Consider the following 18,558-nt stretch of genomic DNA (forward strand, 5'->3'; position numbering starts at 1 on the left):
CAAAAAAAAGAACGCACGAAGGTGACGACAATATTAGAATTATGGACTCGGCCGGCCGTGGCTTTCGGCGAATTTCCTGGGGCACCGTCCAGAACGGACCTCTCGAACTCGAGTTGGGGGAGAGCGCGACACGCGACACGCGAGCCGGCGAGCTTCGCGAAAGGGAGTTTCGATTCGCGCTCTATACCTAAGCTTCCCCCCCTCGTGCGACGTTCGGCGAACGCGCACAGATGGAATTTCTTTTCCCAGAAATTTCACCGGAAGGACTCCGACGTACTTATGATCTCGTGGCGTAAATCCTGCTGGTTACGTTCGCGGCTTTTTTGTTTTTTTGCATTTATAGATCCTTGATTCTTTGTCCGTGATTCTTTTGATTCACATCTCCGTGACTTTATAAATCGGCGACACTTTCATGAATCTTATTTTGGTTATATTCCTTCCCCATTCTCTCCTTTTGCCATAACTAACAATGTGCTTTCTTTTTAAAATTATTCCACAAATTTTACATAAGTACTTCTTAGTTCTTGTCGTTTGTTAGATAACTTTTATTTCTATCGAGTTATTCTATTATCCTCGCGAAATTCGATTCTTCCGAAGCGTAAGTTCTGTCGACATCAACGTGCGTTTAATCGCACACATTAACAGTTATTAAAATTTAATTTTACCAAATTATTGATTGCACCATATCATGCCTTCTTTAAAAATGTCAAAACCATGTAAACAATTATGCATCAGCTACGGGTACAGGCCGTAATCACCCTCGAGGTTGCGCGCGTTTCGTAACATGGGAAGTCGTAACATAGCAGAGGAGATCGCCTCAGTCACGAGGTGCCGTAGGCCGGAGTCGCGAAATTTCCCGTGTCAAAAGTCAGTGAACGTCTTAAGAGGACATTGTTGACAGCTGGCTATTATTTCAGCTTCGAGATTTCGACTATTTCGAGTGACCGGCGATGGCGACGCGCCGCGCCGTTGCAGCCGTTGCAGAAAGACGGCCTTCTCTTCGCTCGCGACGACGAAGACGACGACGACGACGGCTCGGACGACGGGGAGACGTCATGCACCACGAAAATCTAACAATGAAAGCGAAACCGGGGCTTCAATTATCGTCCACAACTTGTCGTGTTCGGACGACCAAGGCGACTATATATGCCAGAAAGCAGGCACCGCGCAGTCAGTCCGTGACACTGAATCGCCATATCTCATTCTTAAAACTGACCTCAGGCTGAGGCTTCACGTTTTATCTTAGACAGTTTGCTTCACCCTTCTCACCGAAGGTATTTATTTCATCTACTTCGAATAATTTACTTTTATTAATTTACGTTTATTATAAATTACGTATTCGTATTCGTGCGATACATATCACAGCAAATAATTGTCTTGATTTACCGTAATACAATAATATTCGCACAGTGTCTTAAAAAATCTATAATATATTTCAAGAAATTAATATATTTATCCAAGTAATGAAACTACCGACTCTCTCTCAAACATTTAATTTTCGATAGTATTTAACGAATAATCTTTAGCTTGTCTATATTTTATCATAGAACATTTTAGAGTACCAATAAATGTTCGCCAAGATACGCAAATATTATTGTAAATGTATTATTGTAAATTTCTTTCTCAGATGACGTTTTGTATTTCGCGAAGTTTAACTGTGGCAATAAGCTGCTTCGCCATTCTGATCAATTGCAGTCCGAAGTTCGATGATGGAGGGTAAGTCTCATATTTCAACGGTTAAATTAAATTTTGAATAATATTTCTTTCTCTGAACGCCGCAGAAGCGCAAAAAATACTCAAACGGCTTTCAAAAGAGACTTAAAAACTAAAAATTATTCAGATGTCAATCTTTTTATCGTTAAAACGTCCGTGTTATGTATCTGTCTTTGCATGATCTATCGATAGATTTGTGCCGAGCTCCATCAGCTACATGGAAAAGCAGGCAAAGGCGCAGGATCAAGTGGCCATGCCGTCGTCTCAGATTAAACAGCACAATGAACCGTCGAAACGCGAATCCGAGACAAACGACATAGTGGATCGTGGCCAGGAGGCGCGATTTGGTTTCACCAATGTCGGAGGTACTGGGAGTGTAAGTATTGAATCGGATTTCTCTTCCTATCTTTCTCGTATTCTGTAAATATCTGCATTTTTACGACATATATAAGTGTCACGCTTCTCTTCTATCTTCCGTTTCAAAAAATGTTATAAAATTTACTTTAAAAACTTGCCGTAGACTGTTTACCGTCTGCTTCGTCGATGTCTATTTTTGACAGTAATTGGAATCAATTAATCGGAAACTCGTTGTGACGTAATTAAATTAAATTTGTGTAATCAATTAAATCCGGATCAGGGTTACGGAGTGTCGCCTTATGCGCCGGCAAAGATAGATCTTGGCGGACTTCTCTTGGGGGCCATTATAGGCGTGGGATCGATCCTCATCATCCCAAAGCTGCTCTATATCCTGTCGGGCACTTATGGCGCGTACGCGAGAAGTAAGTGTTGTATCCGTTATAGATCTATATTCTATAATGTCATTTCTCGTCGAAATAATCATCTCCGCACTGTAAGCCTTTGCAAATAGGGAATCTTTTAGAATATTATTTCACAGAATATGATTTTACAACTTCACGGATCTTCAATTCAAAACTTATTACTAAATAAAATTTGGAACAATTCGAAAGAGCAACATTCCTCCCTCTCTCTCATTTCCGTCGAGGAAAAATTGATCTCCACAAGGAGTTTTTAACATCTCTTAAATATTCCGCGCGTCCGTGAATATGCAGCATCCGTATAAAATCAATTCAATGCAGGTGACGACAACGGCTTCACCCAGACCCTGACGAGGATTGACGATGTCCTGGCCCGTTACGGCATCGACACGACCTCATGCATGCAACGCGCGGTATGCACCTACTCGCACCAGGCGGCTGCCGCGGCGGGTGACGAAAACGAGAACGAAAACAGGAACGATAAGGACGAGAAGACGACGTCCTTCGAGAAGATGGTAAACGCAGTTACCACCAACCAGGTGTTCCGCACGGCCATGCAAGGCACGGCGATCGAGGAGGCGGTGGAGACTGGTAGGAACGGCAGAAACTGCTCAAGATCGTATCCACATTGCGGCTTCTCGATGGAGACGATGCTATCGCTGCTGGCTAACGTCATCGCGACGGCGAACGCGCGCGTCACGACGCCCACTGACTCTTCGTGATTGTAACACTTTGCTTATGTAATTTTGCTCTTCAGAAAAGGGCGACATATAATTTAAATAGCAAATTAAAGCAGGGGAGAAGAAAAGAAGCGCATAAAAATGACAACTCGCTGTAACTTGCGTATACTCCATTATATGCGATGAAGAAGTAGGCAAGATAAAAATCCGTTAACAATTTGATATAATACCAAATAATGGAAGTATTTATCACGAGCGGCGCGAAAGTCTCGATAGCTTTGGCGATATTTCAGTTCGACTCGCGTATAACGATAATTTCATCTTTATTTCATAGAGAATTACATCTGTGTGTTTTGGGTGTCTGTGTACGTTTGTAAATTAACAAAAGTGAAATCCCCCTCGGCAAAACCCCCGTGCACTCACGTGCGCTCAGCGTGACACGCACTCTTCTTTCTCTCTTCGGCTATACGTAGAAAATGTTATATAGTCTAAATGGCTTTCACGTTGAGGAAAATAGAATCGACTAGAGTCGCGATACGGTCGCGGCGCATCGCGCTTAACACGTGTCAACAATCAGTACAGGCACTGCCCATGACGATGTTGTATTTATACTTATATATGTATATGCGTTACTCTCCCTCGGACAACACAGCATGCATACACAGACGCGAGGATGAATCGGAAAGTAAAGACACGCCGGGGTTTCCTACTTATTCCGCTTTTCCGCTCTTGTCACGGTGCAAGGCAACTTGAAAAAAATGACTCCGCTTTGAACATTATCTTCCTATCTAGACGTTATTATTGGCTAGAAAGTTAAAGCGCACAGTTAAAAGAGAGAACATTTGTGTGTGGATTATTTATAATATCTGGCAGGGGCGGAAATATTATAGTGCAAAAGTTGAGACAAGTCCTAAATCTGTTTTTTAAAACACGTCGTGTAACATGAGCTTTACGTAGAAGAATATCATTTCTATATGTATGTACTATATGTATGACGTTACTTGTCAGTTACAAAATATAATAGACATGTATCTTTACTTTTTCATTCACTTTCGAGTATTATTCTTGGAGCAGGACGTTTGTGTGCGAGGTATTGATTCCTAGAAAAAAGGGCTGGTTTCTTAAAATTACATTTCTATATGCTCGTATTATCTATTTTCATGTTCAATAGGAAGATGAATTAAAATTTAAAGCCTTCTACATAAGAAAAGAGCAATGAGGAATGTGTACTTGTTGAATATGACATGCTATTGTAAGAACGCATTTGTCGTCAAAATGATATCGAAAAAGGATGCTATCGGTACGCAATAATTATAAATTAATAGTGTTACGATAGTGCTACAACAATAGTGCTGTCATTAATAAAAGACTAAGGATAGCAGGAAACATTCGTATGAATAAAAGAGCACCATTCGCACAAAGATATCCTTGATTCTTTCATAACGTTTCCAACATTTTACGTATCTTAGGAATTGGTCCTTACAAACAGGTCGCGACTGAATTAACAAAGTATAGCGATATATTCTATATTCGTGCGATCAATAAATTTCTCGGAATGTCAAAGTGCATTTCGAAAATACTTCGCGGAATTATAAACAACTTTATAAAATCCAACGTCAATTTCAGCAATAATTATGATAATTATTCTCTTCCGATATTTTCGTGACTCTCAAACTTCAATATTTACATTCAATATGGATTTAATTCTGTTGAAAGCTAAATGAAGAACGAAAACATCTTAAAGTCGATGTCACACTTTCTTCAGTTTCCTTAATGCTTATTAAAATGAGCAAAATTTCTTTCACGAGCGACTTACCTTGATGTAATACTGACGTTAAATTTGCTTTATGTATCGCATCTTATTGCTAAATGTATCATTGATCGATCTCGCCGAGTTAATTCCGTTTTCGGAACACTTTCGTATCTATATACTGCCGATGCTTTTTAGAAGAATAATGTCTCTGATATACATATTTATAATATATGCGTAAGTGCCGAATTCGATCGATCGAACAACTTTTCTACGAAGCGAATCACGCATCTTTACGAAAGCTTCTTTATAAGTAAAAGAAGAATAATTTATGTTTTAATTGAAAGATTATAAATAATTCTTTTTTAAGATATCTTCAAGATATGGCAGTTTTCAAGATGTCTTTACGTAGAAGATGCTAATTAAAACCGGCGCTTGTGATTCCTTTCGTACAAAAATCGATTCGTCAATGATATATCTATTTGTTTGTATCGTAATAATTTCCCTGATGTCTCTTTGGTTGCCTACTACCACATCTCTTAGCTTCTGATACTATCTCCTCGAATCTCTCCTGGACGCAGACGTCGTTCTTTGACCATCACTTCATGTACTTGCGCTTCGGAAGAAGTAGAATAACTCCTATTGCGACACAGATGTGCCACATACTGTGAACGAGATAATAATTCCTGCGTGTTTGCAGGAACGCGTAACAAATGAGGCCCAGAAAGACGAGAAGAACTCCGGCTGGGAAGTAGATAGTCCTAGAAACAAAACAGAACATTTCGTGTTGCAATGAGGTTGCAATGAGGTAGGAGTAGGAATAAGAATATGAAATGCAATGAAAAATACAACTTATTCGGTTGCATATGAAAAGATTAAACTTTTTAACTTCATTATCTCAACGTTGCCTTATTATTATTTATTACAATATTCTACTCATTTCTATTTAACCGTTTCTATTATATAATTTAATTTTTACTTTATCAAGCAACCATTTTATTATGCAACATTTCTAAATTCTGTTTTTATGATAAAAATTGATTTTTTCTCCTACATTCCTTTCTTTCTCACCTATACGGACGCGAGGGATATTTGACGGTGCGCCTCCTCCTGCATCTAAGTCCCCAGGACAGTCCAATCAAGGCGGAACCAGTGACGGCCGGTAGCAGGAATACCCAGAGCGCAGTGCGGTCCATCTCGGCGCCCATCGCCAGCACAATCGCTCCGGTTACCTGGCAGAAAGCAGTCAATCGCGGCCCGAACGACGCCATCGCCACCAGAGTCACCCAGATAGCGAGCAGTGCGTTGAAAAAGTCACAGAACTGCAGCACGCTCAACCGCATGATGCACACACTGTAAATCTCCTCCCCGGCCTCGCAGGCATGATAGAATGTGGAGAAAAACATGACCGCGAAGTAGGCAACCGCTTCGGTGAAGTACTCGCGTCGTATCGCCACGTAGATCGAGCCGAGGAAGGCGAAGTTACTGAACGTAAGGGCGAGCAGCTGTAGAAGTATGCCGCTGGTACTGAGAACGTACGTGTTGTCCGCACAGTCGAAACCGCGATAACCGCCGGTGCAGTGGCACGCCGAGAAGACGAAGCCGCCGCTCATATAATGCATGCACTTGCCATGACCACCGCAACGACCCTCGACGCACGGCGACGATGACACGACGCTCTCCACCCGGACGGCAGTGCAGCGCGACAGGCAGTCACAGCTCTCGCATGCAACATCGCCCTGCAGACAAGTACGACCGCAGGAACAAGAGCTGGTGCTGCTGCTAATGTTGGCGCCGCTGTCAGCGCTGATCGTTTTCTTCTCCTCTTCTTCGGGACAGAAGACACGCAGGCTGACGTACCAAGTGCCAGCTTCGGGGAAAGGCACGTGCACGTAAGCCGGCTCGGTCGCATTCACGTATACGTCCGCCGTCGTGAGACCCTGCGCACGGACGCAGGCACCGCCCGAGGTAATGTTCAAATAGTATCCTAATAAAGAATTCCAAAGAAACGGAGATGATGAGTGGCCAAGAAATTAATCTTAGTAGATATAAATTTTATATAGACTATGCGTGCCATTTTTTCTACGATTACATATTGAATCGCAAAACAAAGATTTGTCGTAAAATGAGATATCGCGCAAGCGACCGATTTAATTTTATGCTTAAACCTTGCTCATTGACAACTTCTTATTTTGATCCCGAAAGAAATTAATTTATTAGAGGCGATTTCTAGGACACGCGAACCAACCTAAGGAAACGCAGGCCACGAGGACGATGTTCTTCTTGTATTTCTCCTCCACGTCGACCAGCTTAAAGCCCAGAGTGACCGTGCCACCGACATCGTACACCCGGCCGATCTCGAAGCTAAGGACGGAGAGAGCGTCGGCGGTCACGTTGAAGGGCTGGGGCTTCGTGTCATTGCCGCGCAGATGTTCGTAATCGAAGAGGAAAAATTCGGGGAAGGATTTTCTCGACAATACCACCGGCGTCACCTGATCGACCCCGATGTCCGTTTGACGACTCGTTGGCAGTTGCAGCGTCACGTTCGACGCGTTTCCCGATAGTAGACGAAGGGTCACATAGTGGAAATCGCCTGGGTAGGGCTTGAAGGAGAGCGACTTCTCCGTGGAGTTGAGCAGGCTACCGGCGAGATTATCCTCTGCCGTGATGTGGACAGCAATGTTGCAGTCCTCGCCGCAGGACGATTTTAAAAACAGGCTCATTTCCTCGAGGCCGACGTCCGGCACAAGATACTGCACTATCGTCGTGTCAGAGGTCTCGTCTAGCTGTACCTTATACTTGATATCAGGATCCACCAAGGACGTCGTAGCTGGCATCTCCACGAACATTTCGGCGTCCATCACGGTCTCACAGGACACGCTGATACCTACGAAACGGTAGTTTCGCGTTAAAATCTTGAACAGCGCAGTGGAGATCGGCAAAATCCGGCTCCATTTCTTCAAGCTTCGGAAAAATATATAGCTGCACACTTTTATTTATAAATACCAAAAAATAATTTACTTTCGAGAGAATACTTTTGCAGAAATATTTCTACTATTTCAGAAATATTGTTGTTATCAAAGAATTATACTAGTTTATAGTGCTTTTACTCGTGCGACCAACCAAAAAATTTCTACACATTTTACAATAAATAGTATAATTGCCAAAATTTCAGGAAAAGAAGTAACAATGTAAAAATTAAAGAATACAACATTTTATGTTTGAAATAATTTATTTATAATTCAAAAAAGATATGAAAAATGTTTGGTATGAGTCTTTTGCTTCTTGTAAGCTGCTGGGTTTCTAGAAGAGATCAGTAATTACTCATCATGTTTTCATCGCATCTTTGATGACGAGTCTCCATACCTGATATAAGCCTCTATAGTTTATAGTCAATCATTTATATTGCTAATATGGTCTAAGATGTTTCAAATATATTTCAACTTACTTTAATATTACATACTTTTTATACTTTTTTGAAGAAAAAAAAATGAAATAAGATTTGGTGAATATTTTTTTCCTACAAATGTATGTTGTACACCTATATCTTTAAAAATTTATGGTATTTATATTGATTGAGCAAAAACAAAATAAAAATTTGCAAACTAGTATTATTATATATCGAACTACAAAGATCACAAACGTTCATAATAAAATAAAATACACAAGCGCGGCCAATAACATAATTTTATTTTATCCCCGATTTTTCTATTCATTAAAGAAAAAAGAAAGTATAATAAATTGTTTTCCTCTACCTTGTTGCTTGATCTTGTCTTCCTCAGGATCGGTCCAGGATCGGAAGGCGATCGCGTACCAGTCACCCGCTGACGGAGCCTCTATCTTGATCATGTATTGCTCGCCGTTGCTCTGCATCTCCAGGCTGTAATGTCGTCGACGATTCTTCGTCTCCATCAGCTTCGCGGCCACCTTCGAACCATCGGGAGAGACGAACGGCAAACTAGCGGACTTTAGATATAACGAGACGTTGACCGGTGAGCATCTACCTATCCCGCCAGTCTTCTCTTCTTTCGCCATGAATCTAAAGCGCGACAAAATATATATCTTCATGTACGAGGGACACAAAAAAAATTTAAATGAATAGTAACAGAAAATTTTTTAGCTCAGCGAAAAACAAGTCGAGGGAGTAAAGTGTTCATTGTTCTTCGTTATCATTGAATAATCTCTTTAGATCAGAACATATATATCAAACCAACTTAGAGATATACATTTTTTAGGTCATTTTGAAAAGAACTAACGAAGATAAATAACATTTGCAGAAACTAATAAATGGGAAAGGACAAAATCTCTCGCTGCTGATACATCCTCGGACCACATGCGTTAAACACAAGATCTCGAAGAATGTCCGACCGATTCTTTCTCGACCCGATACGTACTTGAAGGCGACCGCGACGGTACGCTCGGGCACATTGAAGTGGATGATCGAGATGTGACGATAAGCGTAATAATCCACTAGGATATTGCTCGGTTGTTGGGCGATCTTCTCTAACTTGCCGCACAGCCCTTGCTGGGCCGCAAGTGTCCATGCCAGCAGCACGGCTAAGGCGCTTTTTTGCATATTCCGACGTCTCGCTACATATAAGAAAGGTGCCCGTCCGGTTCGAAAAGATGCTACGAAAAAGAAGAAATGCAGCTCGTAACGAAGAAATACAAATATGCAGCGTGCGGTCAAAGGACAAATCCTCTAATTTCCTTTTTTATACGATTTAAGAACAAAAAATTGCTTAATTACGATAACTTATATATGACAATACACATTTGTGTATCGAATTAACGTTTTATGACAGAATTAACGTTGCGCAGAAAAACATCAACGTCAAGAGGATCACTCGCGTTTATTCTTCGTGTAAGGACGCTTTTCGAACATGTGTTATGTGCAGGAAAAAAAACGCGTTATCAGTTCTTATCAGCGTCGAGCGCATGTTCGGCAAACGCGCAATATTACTTTCACAATTGATAAATAGCGAGGACCAAGAGATTCGAAAATCACGCCAATATTAGAGACTATCTTCAACTATAACGATTTAGGCAGTTTCCTCGCTCGGTTTATGTTTCGTCGTTATTTTCACTATACGATCGTTTCACTAATCATATTGTGACGTCACACAAATGGAGTCCACGGCATTTCATCGCGCTCGGAAGTGATCACATCCGACTGCCTTCTCGCGTCTGTGACGGATGAATTTTATATAACTCATTTAAAAGATTGAAGGAGCGGTAGATCTCTGTACGATATGCACCGTCAAGTAGGTCAGATTCCATCGTTAATTTACACTTCCTGCGGCCGGCAGCGCAAGAAGCAATAAGCTGCCTGCCCTGCTCGTGCTTATCGTCGAAGAAACGCATGAATGGCGTTAATGTTGAGCGTCGCGAACGTCGCGAACGATTTCTTTCAACCCGTTGTTCCTGAGATCATTTTGCACTTCGCGCGTCGCGACCCCGCCCGATGAATCCTTTCATTACGCGGAAAAGCTTAAATCTGCGATTTAATTACCGTGAGTTATGTGGCGGAAAATTAAAGTCACAAAGATTACGAAGAACTGCAGATTTAATTTGAATTTACACGAAAAATTCATTTTAATTCAAAGTTAATAAATTTCTGTAGAAAAGTGAAAGAAAACGAAAGCTTTTTTCCTGTTCTTCGCCAGGATACGACCATCAATCGACGAATTGTTTATTAAATGAGAAATAATTTAATTACCGCGCTACACGTGCGATATCAAAAATCATCTCGTTATTTGACGTAAAAAATTGACAAGATTTATAATGAGAAGTATTTAATTACCGCGCTAAATGTGCAATATGAAAAATTATCGCGCAATTTGACGTAAAAAAAAAATTGACAGGATATTTAATAAAAATAAATCATCTATATTCAATATAAAACTTTCGAACTTTGGCATAATAAAAATGCGCGTAACGTTCAGGGAAATTGAGTTTTTCTGTTGAAAATGTTGCGTGATTCATAATCGCTGTGCCTTGATAAGATTTATCGATGAACTGATGATTGCGGAACCGTATACTGGGGCGTTAGATCCGTTAAAGGGTTAAAGAAACCGCGATCGTGAAAAGGCAGTCGTGCATGCATGTATCATGGATTAATTAACCAGAGCTATCCAGGGCTCGGTCAGCGGAAGCTATATATAGCGAATAAAGAATAAATAATGAATAAAACATCGACAATATATTGATATTCGATCGCGCAAAAACGGGATCGAATACCGATATCTCCGCTTATCTATCCGTACATATATCCGTTTATCGTCGTTTCGGGGTGACGTGACTAACAATAAATAATCTATAATTATACACTTACGTATAGAGAGCGACGTTATATATCGTGACGCGGAAGGTCGAAGGTATATCTAAGCATCTTCGAACATCTTTGAATAACGTTAACGATTGAAGCAAATTTTGTTCCATTATTCTATATCAATAGCTACTGCTTGAAGAAAATTGGAACAATAAAAAAAATTAGAATTTAAAAATTGACGAAACTTTTCACTCTGTATAGAATATAATCTCTAACACTAATAATTAGCAATTGATTCTTCTATCTGCCTAAATATATTTTTTTATTACTTTTTTTTAATCATAATTTTTATTTTACGATAAAAGCATAATCAAGATTATTTGTTTCGTATTCAGTACACATATTTCATTCAATAATCATAAGACGAGGTTGAATCCCGGGGTCAGAATAATTTGTTATTCGAAGAAAATTCCAATAGAAAAGGAATCTAAAAAATCGACGAAATTTTTAACCCTATGAAATTTACTTCTCCAATACTCAGCGAAGTATTGACTGCGAAAGAAAAACTTATTAAAGTTCTTTTTCATATTGATTTGTTCATAATAATCAAATAATCAATATTATTTATTTCGCTATATATTTTATCTATGATCGTAAAATGAGATCGAATCTGGAGATTAGAATAGCACGAGTGGATTGGGCAGGAGTAATTAAAATTTCCAAACTTACCTTTTCAGCAAGCGCAATTGAATTTATTTAAAAAAACAATTAGCAAACGCAGACACATGGATTATCACAGGCACATACTTCTTTTTTCATTTATCATATCCTAGCAACGGCAATTGTGTGCGCGCGATTTACACAATGTTAAAGACAATCGCATGTTCGCTTCACTCCCCTCGTGTACGAGACGAGACGCTTTCGACGCGTTGCGCAAGTCGTCGACGTCGTCGTCGCGACGCTCGCGAGGTCCGACGGTGAAAGCTCTCCGCGTAGAGACACCATCGAGTCATTCGACGCGCGATCCCAGTTGCCAGCAACAAGTGCTTATATAAAATACGCACGCGAGCGAGACTGTGATCGCTCTATTTAAACGGAGCAGATGATATCGCGAATCGCGATATCTCTCCACGCGGCGAAGGCGAAGCTCGCTGATAATTTCGCGAGCGATTTCGTTATCCCTACCTATTTTCGCAAGCCCGCAATATGTCCGGCACGAGCGGCCGCCGACGCGCCACTGATTGCGGCATCCGCTGGTCCACCGCGACGCGACGCCGACGCTCGGACCGTCGACCGTCCGGATGACTATCTCGCGGCGGACCGCCGGCGCGGGGAAGCGCGCACTGATCGAGTTCCGAGTATCCGAGAGCGCGTCTCGCTCTCGGCCCTGTCCCTCGGGCCGTCGGTATCGTCGTCATCGGTACCGTCGGCGGCGGTGGAGGCGGTGGCGGCGGTGGTGCGATACGCGTGCGTCCCCTCTTATCACTGGCAACGAAAGCTCGCGCGCGCGCGATAACGCGTGCTTACGAGCCGCGAAGCTTTCAACCTCGGCGAGTCAACCTCTGGCGCGCGCGGTTGTCAAGCTCGAAGAAGTTTTCCAGGAGAAATTTTTTAGCTCGAGGCTTTGCAGGAAAAACCTTCAAGCTTGAAGCTTTCAAGCTCTCGATATTCTTTCCTTTTCCTTCACCGATCAATCATTGTCGAACGCCGAGCCTCCAGATTTCACTTGTTCCAGCACGATGCTCTCGACCACGCAGATTCTTTTGATCGCGAAACTTATCTTTCTGTAGCGAAAGCTCACACTTTACTAGCAAGGAACTCAGCATTGCCTGTCAATTGCCCACGCGCTTTCGTCATCGATAAAAACACACACGTGTATATGCACATACCCGTTGACCCGTTCTCTTCGGTGTTACGTGTCGCTCTGATATATACGTCGTTTCTTAGTGATCGCGCGTTCTATTGACTCGCATTATCTCCACGATAATTCTACGAGCGATTATATAACGACTGACATCCGGCTAAATTTTGGCGGATTACAATGATCATCTTGAAAGGGGGGTTTCGGAGATAGCCGAAGATAGCGCATGTAGTGCGTTCGAAAGTGAACACGATGGAGGCTTATCCCGCGACAAATACGTCTATGTATATGTAGCCGTATTATTGTTACAATATATTACGATGTAAACGAATGATATATATTGCAGCAGAATGATGTTATCGCTAGGGCGGCAGACTGGGCACGGCACGAGCATGTCGCAAGACGAAATCCAGCGGCAATGTTGGAAAACATAACGCATGGAGCGTAGTTTTTTCTTTAAGTACGGCATATTGTTTTTAGCGAAGACATTCTTGAAAAAAATCACATAGGAAATCCGGTTTCTGACAGAATAACTATGGAATGGCTGAAACACTTAACAGCGATTGTTTTACTATTAAATCATTTCAATGTTTTACGAACAAATTGTAAAAAATATAAAACATTATAAATATAAATCGCTATATTACATATATAGTTTGAATATATAGAAAATATAAATAAGATGAGCATTTTCCAATATCTCAGTCATTGTCAAAGATGTAAGTCAGTATTCTTAGTAGTACAGTAGTGTAAAATATACCGCATTACTAATTATACCGCGAAACAATATATATACTTTGCATTACGCTGAATAAATCGGATTTCAAAATTCCCAAGATTCCATCCACCTTAAAGAATGCATCGAGCTGTCGGGATCCATGGCGGACGGACCGTCCATCCCATAAGCCAACGGCGAGAACAGATAAAAACTGCAATTTAAATTTAATCAAAAATTTTCGTAAAATATATTTCGATATAGCTTAATAAAAATTACATCCGATCGACGTTGTAAGATTTGAGCGAAAGACTTTACCTGTATACGGTGCCGGAGATTACGATTCCCAGAACAACATGATAAATCGTATTTCCCACTTTGCCGGGTAGCAGCAGTAGAAGGCTCTCAATGATGTGATTCAACGTAATCCCGGTCAACATGGAACTGTATAATAGCGCTGGGAAGTAATGATGAAAGTACAGCACCCTGGTCATCGCCCAGAAAGGTGCGTAATGTAGTATCCATCCGAGGAAGAGCCACTTGCCGGCGTGCGTTATCTTTCTTCGCTGCTCCATCGCGACGGCGTCGTCGATACAGCCCCGTTGTTCGCGCACGGAAGCGTGAACGTAAAGCATTATGAATATTACGAGGAAGACTATGTTTCCCCACCAAATGATGGGATTGCCGAGTAAATATATCCTTTGATTATTCCCGGAGAAGAATTGTCCCTGCAGAGAAAGACAGTGATTTCTTTCAGGATTTGCCCCGTCAACCCGCCATAGCAATGACATTACTTTAGCGAACAATAGTGTAAAAATTGATCGTTTACCCTGTAGTTTATAGGCCACTGCCACGGTCGCGAGGACACCTCTCCTTCTTTTACTTTCAGATCTGAATTGCCTTGCAACATCACGGCATGTGACTCCAAGAATCTGTCGAGGAATCCTGGCGCGTATACTCGGAAACTGACGTTTGGTACTAATAAAAAATGGACAGTGTTATAATCGCCTTAATCGTTAACGATAAATTCAACGGTTTATGTCGCTCACTTACATTTGGCGTATTGATTATCCTCGATGTTCCATAACCCATTTTTATCTCTCACGTTAGGGTTGCAGGAAACCTCTTGTTGGCTGTACCCCCTACACAAATTAAAAATTTATCGTACAACGAAAAGTTGGTTTTACGCGAGCTACGAAAGAATTAAATTTATGCAATTTCTATCGATACTAACCATTTCGGCAATGTTTTGCCGCTGCACGTTAGCGCGCAATGATGAAGGTAATGCACAAACTTTAATTTACTTGTCACTGTCTCCACCACGTCGCCATCTCTTCCATTCGTTATCAATATTTTCCAAACGTCGTTGGCATCGCCCGTACCATTCTGATTAACAAAAAAAAAACATTTCACGAAAAAATTTAACGCCAGTCATAATCACGTTGAAATCACCTTACCTCTCCGTACCCAGTGACTTGGTAGTGCTTCTTCGATATCGGCGCGATCTCTTTGTGCGAATGTAAATTCCGCCTCGTCGTAATATGCTCCAGACGCACGAGGTCGCCGTGTTTAACTAATTCCGGCTCTGGCGGTATGACGTCCGTGTCGAATTTCTTCACCAGCCACAGATTGTTATCATCCTTGTGAGAATAGGTCGTAATCTGTAATACGTCAGATAAGTTAGTTAACAATAGAGGAACTTTGTTTTACTCATCGTTGCCCACTATTGTCGCCCACTCAAATCATTATTCTATCGTTATACGTATATTTTCCGTTTTCTTATCTCTCGATTAAAATAAGATATGCGTCACATCGTTCGTTTCGATATAGCTAACATCAATTTATCAATCTACGTATTCTATTTAAATTCACTTTATATTTATATTTTACTCTTTGATTCTATCTCGTGTTAAATATAAGTAATCGTACGTATAACAACCTGTTGCTGCCTAGCGCCAACTCCCTCGGGATACAAATGCCAGTGGGAATGCAAGTAACCACCGCCTGTGCGATGATTTTTCAACGTGACAGTGGCACCATACGCCAATTGTCGCGGCATCGTCGCGTTATATAAAGAATTTCCGCGTAATAACGATTGAAACTCGGAACTGTAGAAGCCGTCGCCACTTCCGCTAAGTAAAACACAACGTCCATTTGTAAATTAAATATCGGCAGAAGATATTTGACATCGATAAGAATAGGCTATTTAAAAAATGCATATCCCATATGTCAATGCAATAATTCTTACCTCTTATTTAAAACGGAAAGATGAATATAAAAAAATAGCATGTAAAGTAAAACCGGTAATAGGATGAGGCAAAAGCACCTTGCTAACAAATGTTTCCCCACGTAAGACTGTAAAAAAACAAAATCGAAATCGTCCTTTGGAAATTCAATCGTCCATTCGGTTTCTTACCGGTTATTAAATTAATAGCATCACAAACTCGTTAACCGGTTCGTTAATCACTAACATTAATGTCAATTAATAAAAATGCGAAATTTGCACTACTCGCAACGTTAAATCTCAATATATCAAGTTCTTATCGTTAAATTACTTACAATAGGTTTAGACAGATCACCCAATTCTCGCCAGAGCTCGTACGCGGTGTAAAGACCCACGAGTAAAACGACAAAAAGCCCGACAAATTTCACGCTAATCGTACACGCGAGCGAGGCTCCGGTGAACGACAACCAAGACCACCAGGGTCGCGTGAATGGACGATCTCGGAGTGACGATACGCGTGCCACGCCCCACGTCGCACACATCATAAAACATAACAATATGGGATCCAGTAGAATATATTGATTCAACGTCAACAATCCTACATCTGCAACGTGAAAAACGAGTCGTTAATCTTCGAAAAATTTAGGATTATATTATCCGTAATCATAAAAATGTTATAATTACCGCACAAAATGAGGAAGGCGGCAAGCGCAGAGGCGCGAATCGACTTGGTAAGATCCCATACAATAAGATACGACAGAGGGACAGTGGTTGCGCCCAAAATTGTACAGAACTAAGACGGGAAATATTTTTGATTAACTTTTTGCAACTTTAATGACGTCGTTAAATTTTGTAAATTCTTCGATAGGTCTCGTTTTTTCAATTTTAATTAAAAAAGAGCTCGATTAACTTACAATTCTCATGCCAATGTAATTGACATTCTCGAATTTATCCCCTGGTTTTTCAAAAGCAAACGTCCCATCATAGCCGGTCATATATCCGGACAAAGCAATGAGCATCTAAAACAGAATATAAAATATTTTTCAGTCTCATGACAGTTGAGTTTTCTATCTAGATAGAAAATTCTCTCTCTCTCTCTGAGAAACCTACCTTTCCCAAAGGTGGATGCACGTCAAAGAAGAACGTCCTGTTTATGTACCAACTACCCATTTTGCCGAAATGTGTTTCGTCCCAACTAAAAGCCAACAATTTCTGAGAACTTCCCCTTTAAAGAGAGTTAACAAAGCCTAAATAATATTGATAGGATCTTTGATCTCTCTTACCATACATGCTGGGGTTCCCTGACTCTGTAAAATCTGGTGATCAAAGTAAACGTAGTTATACCTCCGAACAGAAGCCACCAGTCCCTATAAATATAAAAACAGACCATAATTATAATTAATCATCTTATCTATTTCACGTTAATCTGTCACATTACGGAATATTTTCACAATTTTCAATAATAATTATCTATATATATATAAAATAGAATGTCTATCCGAGTGCGTCCCCATCAACTCCCAAACCCTTTGAATAATCTGGATCAAATTTTGCATAGTTACTTTAGCTAAACCCCTGTGAAAAATGTAGGCTGCTGTGAAACATGGACATCTCACCCTAATATTCTAGATATATAGAAGCCTGGCAGTGCGCCAAGCTAGTTACGAATAAAGAATACTTTTTCAAAAAGAGCAAAAATATCTAAGATATAACTTTTGAGAATGACATTAGGAAAACAATAGAGTCACATTTTCGACACATGTTTCACCGAAAAGTATACAATCAACGCAACGTATACAACAATCCAGATAAAATTATAAACTTCACACACGTCGCGCTCTCTTCCTTCTCGTTCGCTTCCGAGGTCGTCGCATTTTTCGGTTTGCAAACAGTTTCTTGGGTACCGCTTTTCATGCCTCCTTCTTTATTTATACTTCGTAAACCGTGGAACGTATCGTTGCATTTGCGTTGAAAGAGTCCACGGGAACGGGTATCGGCGGACACGGCCAGGGCGTGTACGATGTACTCGCGTACCGAATTATGTTACAGCGACGAACTCGTGCGTCTCGCAGCATCCAACATTTCCCGTTCGACACTCGACTACACGTGGCTACTGGCTACACGACGGAGCGCACGAGTGCGCGACACGTCAAAAAAACTGCCGTCTTCTTCCTTCTTCCGCGTGCGAACGACGCGAGACGCGGCAGACGTGGGCAGACGGCAGACGGCAGGATGCAACGCGTAACCCTAGAAGGCACAACTCACGTTATTAAAATTTCACGTCGTGTTTGATCATCCACGAGAATAATAATTATTATAATATGGAATAAGATGCAGCTTATATACATACAATACTATCGCGCCATAAATATCCATGCTTATTTACTAATATACTTCATTACAGGCCGATTGTTGAGATATAACGATGATACGTATAGTACTCCGAAAACTTTATATCGACAGTCGATGATATTGATATTCTTCAATTGGGCCGCCGATAATCACGAAAAATTATCCGTGACATCCAGAGAACGTTCAGACGTTTAAAATTTTTTTAAAAGTCTTATA

General features: G+C 41.0%; 3 protein-coding genes across 5 annotated transcripts; 1 reads left to right on the plus strand and 2 right to left on the minus strand.

Annotated features, from left to right (window-relative positions):
* The first annotated feature begins 1,133 nt into the window (after positions 1-1,133).
* Positions 1,134-4,059, plus strand: LOC143904420 (uncharacterized). The gene is made up of 5 exons (XM_077419099.1): positions 1,134-1,274; positions 1,628-1,716; positions 1,906-2,089; positions 2,351-2,492; positions 2,811-4,059. Exons 2-5 carry the CDS (start codon positions 1,628-1,630, stop codon positions 3,209-3,211), a joined length of 816 nt encoding a protein of 271 aa, XP_077275225.1. The 5' UTR covers positions 1,134-1,274; the 3' UTR covers positions 3,212-4,059.
* LOC143904405 (post-GPI attachment to proteins factor 6) lies at positions 3,476-13,221 on the minus strand. Of its 2 annotated transcripts, none has more exons than XM_077419065.1 (6): positions 12,376-13,221; positions 9,314-9,548; positions 8,675-8,958; positions 7,168-7,806; positions 5,991-6,906; positions 3,476-5,680 (listed from the first exon to the last, which is right to left on the minus strand). In XM_077419065.1, exons 2-6 carry the CDS (start codon positions 9,493-9,495, stop codon positions 5,518-5,520), a joined length of 2,184 nt encoding a protein of 727 aa, XP_077275191.1. In that variant the 5' UTR covers positions 9,496-9,548; positions 12,376-13,221; the 3' UTR covers positions 3,476-5,517. The 2 variants fall into 2 exon arrangements, with proteins under 2 accessions (XP_077275191.1, XP_077275190.1); XM_077419064.1 differs by having other exon boundaries at positions 11,920-13,220.
* A 375-nt stretch (positions 13,222-13,596) lies between these two features.
* On the minus strand, positions 13,597-18,547 carry Twisted (Protein O-mannosyl-transferase 2). Of its 2 annotated transcripts, none has more exons than XM_077419068.1 (15): positions 18,341-18,547; positions 18,025-18,237; positions 17,274-17,357; positions 17,101-17,185; positions 16,905-17,009; positions 16,675-16,783; positions 16,326-16,594; positions 16,015-16,121; positions 15,706-15,898; positions 15,224-15,427; positions 15,001-15,152; positions 14,820-14,908; positions 14,596-14,744; positions 14,085-14,494; positions 13,597-13,980 (listed from the first exon to the last, which is right to left on the minus strand). In XM_077419068.1, exons 2-15 carry the CDS (start codon positions 18,063-18,065, stop codon positions 13,875-13,877), a joined length of 2,103 nt encoding a protein of 700 aa, XP_077275194.1. In that variant the 5' UTR covers positions 18,066-18,237; positions 18,341-18,547; the 3' UTR covers positions 13,597-13,874. The 2 variants fall into 2 exon arrangements, with proteins under 2 accessions (XP_077275194.1, XP_077275193.1); XM_077419067.1 differs by having other exon boundaries at positions 17,822-18,237.
* Positions 18,548-18,558: the final 11 nt, after the last annotated feature.

This window comes from Temnothorax americanus, unplaced genomic scaffold, assembly GCF_048541705.1.
Source record: "Temnothorax americanus isolate GAGA-0224 unplaced genomic scaffold, ASM4854170v1 Scaffold51, whole genome shotgun sequence".
Taxonomy (NCBI): Eukaryota; Metazoa; Arthropoda; class Insecta; order Hymenoptera; family Formicidae; genus Temnothorax; species Temnothorax americanus.